This window comes from Acomys minous, assembly GCF_964271855.1.
Source record: "Acomys minous genome assembly, chromosome: 16".
Lineage (NCBI taxonomy): Eukaryota > Metazoa > Chordata > Mammalia > Rodentia > Muridae > Acomys > Acomys minous.
The window spans coordinates 13,009,179-13,018,057 of record NC_140498.1 but is presented as its reverse complement, the minus strand read 5'-3'; the positions used below and the strand labels follow the sequence as shown (position 1 = coordinate 13,018,057).

At 49.5% G+C, this 8,879-nt stretch overlaps 1 protein-coding gene across 1 annotated transcript; it reads left to right on the top strand.

Moving 5' to 3' along the window:
* Window positions 1-1,374: 1,374 nt before the first annotated feature.
* LOC311586063 (olfactory receptor 2W3-like) lies at window positions 1,375-2,358 on the top strand (the record flags this gene model as incomplete). The annotated part of the gene is made up of 1 exon (XM_084761876.1): window positions 1,375-2,358. One exon carries the CDS (start codon window positions 1,375-1,377, stop codon window positions 2,356-2,358), a length of 984 nt encoding a protein of 327 aa, XP_084618002.1.
* Between the last annotated feature and the right edge of the window lie 6,521 nt (window positions 2,359-8,879).

Genomic DNA, 8,879 nt, shown 5'->3' with positions numbered 1-8,879 from the left:
ACACACACACACAGAGTAATTTAAAAACCTTACTTTGCAGTCAACCTTTCTTGAAGCCATATTTCCCATATGCACCTTGGAGGAAAAACAAACACATTAGCTGCTTAAGCAACATGCCCAGAAAGAGGTTTTACGAGCATGCGTTTTCACTGATAACCTACTGTCTCCTACGCCATTTTTCTATCCAGAAATCCAAAATTCACCAAAAATAATAATCCAAAGGACAGAATGTGTCTTTGGAATGAAAGGCATCCCAAATAAATAATTAAGGTTAAGGGTTAAGGGTGCCCACCACCTGCAGTGTTGAAAATCTGGGTAAAGCATTCGGCTCCCATCTAAAATAACTACGGTAGCCTGCGGCTGTCCAGAGACATGCAGATGACGGTGACAGCTCTCTAGACAATATTTTGAGTGTCTCTGCATTGCAGAGTGGAAAAATGTATGAGAATCTCAGAGTAACTTTCAGATGCCACACAATACTGGGTGATGGTTAGGTGTTGAACTGGGTGATGGTTAGGTGTTGAACTAGAGACAAGTGGTGTTGGGGTGGATTTTCTGAGCCCCTCAGCTCACAGCGATAGCAGCAAGGACTACTGAGAACCCCTGGAGTGGAGCCGTGGACCACAGTTCGCCTGACGCTGATATGGCACAATGCTTCACAGCCACATCTGTTTAGGTTCCTCTCTGCCGGACACAATACTCTAGGTGGTCTCTGTTCCTGTCAATTTTGACAAGCTTTAATTGTTTCTAGTAGATTTCTTTATAATTTTGCAGTAGATTATAAAGTACATAATGTCTACATATAGTTTTGTACATTTATAACATACCCAACTTAAATTTTTAAAAGATATTTCCAGGTAACACCATTCTGTCCTTGAATTATCAAATTATCAAAAATCTTTAGAAAAAAGATCCAGCATATTTATTCTAAAAAATATCTGTGTGTCAGTGAACCCAGCTGAGTTCAGACGGGTGGTGTCCAAGTGTCCAGTCATCTGTGTCGGGCATCTTCAAACACTACTGGTTGGTTATTTGCGGCTGTATTTTATGTTCTTTGCCTTTGGACGGGAGCTTGAGATCATGGGTCTCAAAGGCAGCAAAAGCTGGGCCACAGCATAGCGTGTGTCTCTTATGTCATGGAATTAGAGTCAGGACTAGAGTGAATGAGGGTGACACACTGAGCGACTGCTGGCTTCAGAACCAACTCGGTCCTGTTTCTCCCCATGACAAATGCCTTGCCACACACATGACTTGGCTTCCTTGTCTGTCAGTATTATCTATAGCCTTTGTTGTAACTAAATGAGTAGTAAGTGACAGGAGCACTGTCCACTCTGATCACTGTCAGTATCAATGTCCTCCTTAGGTACAGTAGAGATGGACGCAGCCAACGACAGCACTTTCAGCAGCTTCATCCTGGTAGGCTTCTCTGACCGGCCCCAGCTGGAGAGGGTCCTCTTCGCAGTCATCCTGCCCGCCTACCTCCTGACCCTGCTGGGCAACAGCACCATCATCCTGGTGTCGAGGCTGGACCCGCACCTGCACACCCCCATGTACTTCTTCCTCACACACCTGTCCTTCCTAGACCTCAGCTTCACCAGTAGCTCCATCCCACAGCTGCTCTACAACCTCAGTGGGCAGGACAAGACCATCAGCTATGTGGGCTGTGCTCTGCAGCTGGTCCTGTTCCTGGGCCTGGGCGGTGTAGAGTGCCTCCTGCTGGCCGTCATGGCCTATGACCGCTATGTGGCTGTCTGCAAGCCCCTGCACTACATGGTGGTCATGAGCCCCAGGCTCTGCGTGGCTCTGGTCTCGGTGGCTTGGAGCTGTGGGGTCGCCAATTCCTTGGCCATGTCTCCGGTGACCCTCAGCTTACCCCGCTGCGGGCGCCGCAGGGTGGACCACTTCCTCTGCGAGATGCCGGCCCTCATCAGGATGGCCTGTGTCAACACCGCAGCAGTGGAAGGCACCGTCTTTGTCCTGGCGATAGGCATCGTTCTGTCGCCCCTGGTGTTCATCTTGGTTTCCTATGGCTACATAGTGGGAGCGGTGCTGCGAATCCGCTCCGCGGCAGGGCGGCAAAAGGCCTTCAACACCTGCGGCTCGCACCTCACCGTGGTCTCGCTTTTCTACGGAAATATCATCTACATGTACATGCAGCCGGGGAACAGCTCCTCTCAGGACCAGGGCAAGTTCCTCACCCTCTTCTACAACATTGTCACCCCTCTGCTCAACCCTCTCATCTACACCCTCAGGAACAAGGAGGTGAAGGGGGCGCTCAGGAGGCTGCTGCTGGGCCGCAGAGGGACAGGGGAAGGAAGGTCTGGTTCCAGACAGGCCAGAGGGAAGCTGTCGTGGTGAGGACGGCAGTGAAAACTGAGGCAGAAAGCAAGCTCCCAGGCAAACATTTTAATGAGGGTGAAAGAGGCTGAGGAAAATGTCCCATCGTGATTTGGGGGGAAAGTTCAGGCTGCCTTGTGGCAGAGGGAAAAGCAGGCATGTTATCGAATTCTTGAAGAGTTCTGGGATTTGGTAGTCTCGAGGATAGCGTGTGTTTTTAAAATTTCTTCCTCGTGGTTAAAGTGGACTTTCCCATGTTAAGATGCAGGTCTGATGGTTGTCTCTAAAATGGCAATGGTTCTATCCTGTACATCGTGAAATGTGTCCTCACAGTGAGGTAAGGGGACAGCAGGTGCCTCCTAGGCACTTCTAACACTGGAGGAGAGTGACTGTGGGTAGCAACCTTATAAAGGGCTTAAACATCTATGCTCTCTTGTCCCCACACATGTCCCTATTTTAATTTCAAAGGTATGGGAGGCCCAGGCATGCCTTGCTTAGATGTCACTGCATGCAAGGCCTTGGGTAGCATTGGCAGTACTGGATCTGCTCTAGCCTGCAGCTCTCTGCTGATTCGCATCTTCTGGGCTTCTATAAGCCTGTGTAAGCTCCCAACCCGTCTGCTTCATGAATGAGCTGAATACTGGATGTCACCCAACTGCCCCGTCCCATGGTTGATCCCGGAATCAATAAAACAGAGAGCATGCTCACTCATCTTCGCTGTCAGCGTGGCGAGGTTCGGAGTCACCCAGGAGACCAAGGGACACCTCAGAGGGCTCCTCAGTAAGGCTGTTTGCGGAGGGCTAACTGAGGGGGAGACCCACCCTGAATGTGGCTCAGTGCCCCAGACAGATGAACAGGACTAAGAAAGAAGAAAGGAGCAGGCGGCCGAATCTCTCTGCTGTTTCCTGCCTGCCCTGAGGAGAGGAGCTGCTGGGCTGCAGAGGGCCCAGTGAGCCCCGAGCCTCTGCTGTTTCTTCTTTATCAGTGCTAAGTGACTTAGTCCCCAGGATGGAAAGATGACCAATGCTACAGGAAGAGAACTGTGTAGCTGGGAAAACAGGGAAGAAAAAGCCCCCACCGACCTGCACCTTGGCACCAAGTAGGAGGCTTTTCTTAGAATTTTCTTAGAACTTTATTCCACTTGTTGGTTTTTAATTTTTTTTTCTTATTACGTTGACTTAGTGTGTGAGGGCAGGCCAAGATGTTTCACAATATATATGTGTGTGTGTGTGTGTGTAAAGGTCGGGGGACAACTTTTAGGAGTTGATTCTCTCCTTTAACCAGGAAGGTCCCGGACTGGAAATCCAAGTCAAGAGGCTTGCCCACTCACTGCGCCATCTTGCTAGTCCTGTTTTCATGCTGTAGGTGTTTTATTGATATAAACAAAATGTCTCTTCATGACCACCGCTCAACACTGTCTTCAGCGGGTTTTGGGGTTTTATATTTCCAAAGTCCGCATCTAAAGCCTTTTGTGGAATCACATTGGTTCTCTGCTCTTAACCCCCAACCTTTGACTTGACATTCCCCTATTCCATCCCTGCCAAAAGATTCTGGGTAAACAGAAAAGCTGACCTGTGATCACAGCACTGTGTGTGTGTGTGTGTGTGTGTGTGTGTGTGGGTGTGTGTGTGTGTAGTTCTTAGGGGCAAAGCTTCATTATTTCTCAGGTTTGATGTCATTTTGTTTGTGAGAAAACTTCCATGTGTGGTAAATCCCTGCCAGGCTTTCCTATTTGTGATGGATTCTCAGTGTTTGTTTGAGTCTGGCCTAACTACTGTGATTCCCATGATGGGCTCAGCACTGAAGCCAAAACCCCAGCAGAATCTGCTCCTAGCCCAAGATGCGGAAAGGCTTGCCTCGTCACAGACTGTGGTTCTATTGCCAAAAGTCCAACATGAGAAGCAGAGGAGAATCCTCCCCACCACCACCCTAACCCCAGCAGCTTCCAGGGAAATCCAGGGAATTCCAGGGAATGCAGCTTTTCCTCCAAGATAAAGCTAGGAATACTGGGAAGTATCCACTGTGATGCTACACTGCCCAGCTCCTCACCAACGAGCCGGGTGTCACACACTGCCCTCGATGGTCATGCATGGCTGTGTGTCCAAGGAGCAAGGAACACAGGTGCCTCTCTCAGCAGCCCCTCTAATTGGAAACTTCTTGGGCTACGCTTGAGCAAAGGAAGAGTACAGAAGAAAGGTAAGCCCCTCTTCCTGAAGTGTTGCTTTGATCCGTCTTCTAAATAATAGGCTTGGCTGCGATAACTTGCAACAGCCAGGGAAGATAAGGAGAACAAGGAAAGAGCAACCCCACACTCCTGTGTAGCTGGTGGCGGAGGCAACAGCAGCTGGGAAATATGTCATTTACTCTTCAAAGCAACAAAGTGTTTAAGAAACACGACTTGTCCTGCTTAGCTGTAATTGTCTATTTGACACAGCCTGAAGTCATCTGAGGCTAGGGTCTTGACTGAGGAATTGACTAGGGCAGATTAGCCTGTGGGCACATCATGAGGGATTGTCTTGTTTGTAATTGGTTCAGGAGGACCCAGCCTACTGTGGGCAGGACCGTTCCTTGGACAAGGAGTTCTGGGCTGTATACGGACGGACGGAAGCAGCTAAGCCTGAGGCTGTGTGAGTGAGCCAGTGGAGCGGCTTCCCTTGGTGGTTTTTACACCAGGTTCCTACTTGAATTCCTGCCCCGACTTCTCACAGCGATTGACTGTGACTTCCAGAATAAGCCAGAAGATCCTTTCCTCTTTGAGGTGCTTTTGGTCAGAGTGTTTTAGCTCAGCCACAGAATAAAACTAGAGCCTGTGTAGACTGAATGGACAGCCCCCCCCCCCCCCCCCCGCCGGCTCAGCTAATTGATTGTGTAACTTTGAAACAGCCCTTCGTTTCTAAACCTTATCCCTCCCACCGGTGGGAAACTGCCTTTCAGCCCTCAGAGGTTACAGGTGGGCTGGGGGTGCAGCTCAGCTGCTGGAGCGCTTACAGGAAGCCCGGAGAAGCAGGGGGGATAAATTTCTACTTCCAGCACTTGGGAGGTGAAGGGAGGAAATCAAAGTTCAAGGTCACCGCCTGACTCCATAACAAGTTCCAAGTTACCTCCACAAATGAAGGTAGGCTTCCTCTGAGTCATTCTCGGTCCCAGGGTCTTACAGAGCCCCATGTCCAAGAATTTAACCCATTCAAGCCGTGCTTTTATTTCACAAAATGGACAATAACTATGGCCGCCCGTGAGCGTCATTGTCTCTCCACACCCGCTCCTGAGGTGATCTGGAGGATGGGCGGCAGGGCACCACAGTGGAGGGGCTCCATGGCTGCCAGGTTGTTTCTCTCGGGTAAGAGTTCAAGCCAGGAACCTTCCGTGGCGATTGTTGTCATTGCAACACCACCATGAGGGGATTCCCGCTGTCACGCTGGTGTCCAGTCCCGCATTTAGGCCTCATGGGCTCTAGGAACAAGATGCACTGAGAGAAGAACCAAGCCCAGGCCTCAGCTCCAGCAACAGCAGCAGCTGTAACACCCGCCTTACAGGTCTCCTATACTCACAGGAAAGGTGACTGAGGCATGTGTGTGTGTGTGTGTGTGTGTGTGTGTGTGTGTGTGTGTGTGTGTGTGTGTGTGTGTATGTGTGGAGTCAATTCCATGTCTGGGGGAAAAAAAAATCCCCAAGCCTCGTATTTAATCCAGAAGCTTTATAAATTCATTCTTCTGTTCCCCATTGGTTCTGAGGAGGAGCCGGTGACTGAAGAAAACAGATCTGCAGGTCTCAGTCTGAGATGGAAGGCCGAGATGGAAGGCGTACTGGCTGGGTATACTTCTCCTTAGAGGTCTCAACCTGGTATTCCACAGAACCCTTTACTATAGTTAGATAACCCAGGCACAGCAATGATGAACAGCTGGGCCCAGATAAGAAGGCCTTTCTGTCCTTAACAAACAGATGGGATCTGGCTTGAACCAACTACAAGGACACGATACATAATTGTTCACTCACCTGAATTTTCAACTTGGGTCGGCTGCTGGATACGGAGCGTGAGAGCAGGTGTGAGGACAGGTGTGCCATACTTTGATGGGATACTAAATACAAGCACCAGCCAGTTGTTACTTACTAGCTGCCTAATGGGATTTGGTGGCAAATAATTTAAAATTTTTTTAGGTTTATTTATTTTATATTATATGTGCGAGTACTATGCCTGCATGTATAGCCATGTACCACATTCATGCAGTACCAGCAGAGGCCAGAAGAGGGTGCCAGACACCCCAGAAATAGAGTTAGGAACAGTTGTGAGCCCTGTGGGTGCTGGGAACAGAACCTGGTTCTGTTCTGTAAGTGCTCTTTAACCACTGGGGCATCTCGCCATTCCCAAGTGGGAAATAATTTTTATTTCAATTAATCATACCAAAAAGAACTGGAATGGAAGTATTTAGACTCAGAAGCCTAGGAGGGGCTTTAACAGAAGAGTGTTGCGTATAGAAAGCCAATGCTGCCACCTGGCGGAAGCTGAGGTGACAAGCTCAGCAAGTAAGTCAAGTTGCTTGCCTCCAACGGATTAATGCCTGACTTCATTGCCGGCACCCACAAACTGTCCTCTGATCTCTGTGTGTGTGTCCTCCAATAAATAAATAATATTTAAAAAAACAAAAACGAGGCCAGAAATCACTGCCACCTTATCCTAAGGAAATGAGAGCTTAGGCACTGTAGGGACCTGTCAGCGACGGTGCCGCTTCTCACTGATGGCTGTTGTCTGTGGAATCCTGCTGTCCTTCACAGCCTCCGTTCCCTCACAGGTTTAAGTCTGAGGGACGCGCAAATAACAAAGAAAGCACCGCAGTCTAGATATATCATGAGCTTCTAGCAAACTAGGAATACGCTCAGGCCACAGGCCTGAGGAAGGGCGGGGGGGGGGGGGGGCGGGGGGAGGGGGAGCGGCGGCGGGGGGGGCGGGGGCGGTTTCTTTTAAAGCAAAAAGCAGAAAAGCCTGTGCGGGAAGGGGAGGGCAGTCTTATCTGGACTGGCCAGCACCAGATAGACTCATTTTTAAAAAGGCGGGAGTCGCCAGGATGTGATTAGGACCAGGGTCTCAGCAACGCTTGGAGTCAGCAACAGCAATCTGTCTTGGGACTGAGAACATCTGTCTGTCCTTGGCTAATGGGTGGTCTCTTTGGTCTGCTGGTTTTTACGGTTTTTTCCCAGAACTGAAGACCTGTAGTCTAACGTGGAGGACAGACCTAAGATGGAGTCAGGCTAGCTAACCCTTTCAATAGACTATAGTCTACAGGTCACATAATTAAGGAGTGCCAGCAACTCATCCAGCTTTCCTAAGAGAGTCCCGATGCCCGCAGCTCCCTTGTGTGTAAGGTCCTGCTGCAGGGCGTGGCTGGCATGCCCTGCCCTCTCTCTAAGGGCGGGGCTTCCCCTCTCCCAGTGACTCGCTATATAAACCAGACATTTTGCCGCTCCCTCCCCCACCTTTACCACCTTTGCTGCCCTTGTCCTTTCCCCCACCTTCCTGCCCTCTCTCCTCCCCTTCCACGCACCCCCAGTGCGCGCTCCCCTTTCTCCTACCCCTCCAGTGCCGCTTCCAATAAACCTGCATTTATATATTACAGCTTCATCGTCAATTAACTCATTCCGCTTATTCAATCAATTACAGTGACAGGTTCTTGTCTGGGTCACTCTTGTCAGCACAGGCAGGGACTAAGACACATATCTACAGTGACACTGACAGCTATGTGTGTTTTGGGGGGGGGTGAGAGGGCGTGGTTACCTTCATCTTTTAGGAATCTCAGGCCAGGTAAAAACAGAGCCTTGGCTTTCACAAAGAAAGGAATTTTAGGATGAGTCACGAGGAGGTGGACTTGGGTTTTATCAGAATATTTAGACTTTTCAGCCTGAGGGTTAAAAGGAAGTATGACGCTGAGACACATAGGTCTGACCTTCTCTGAGAGAGTCACACTTCGTTGTGTTTACCCTGATCACACAGACTTTCACCTTCAAAGGCTTGTTCAGGAGCCTACCTGAGATCCCAGGGTAGTTCTGTTTATTTCCTATGCAGACTAGTATTTCTTTATTTTTCTGATATAATCATAGTATTCTAGCTGACCTAGCTTCTGTCCCTTCTGACAAACCAGGCTTGGCAGTCTGTTCTCAGTTAGCCAGAGGAAAAGGTAAGTGCCGGTGATATAGCAAAGACAGAAAAGTTATTCAGTGTGGTCACACTGTGAAGAGCACCGGAGGCCCAGTGATGCCCAGTCCATCCTCAGCGTCCTGGCATGACGGTTAGCTTTTGAGAGGGCAAGCAAGAGGCATGCAGAGCTAGGCAGCCCCGGTCAAGGTGTGGTTCTGCCCATCACTCACCCATCCTGTGGTGATTCTGGTCTCCCCTGCAGAGTGGCCGGACAATTGTTAGAACTGTATGAAATATCTTCCGGGGACACAAGCACTCCTTCAGGCCAGCACGAAGCATAGCGTTTGCCTTCTCCAAGCATAGGATTCCTGTGGAAATTGCAATTTCTTTGCATTTATTGTCCCAGTAATCTGAC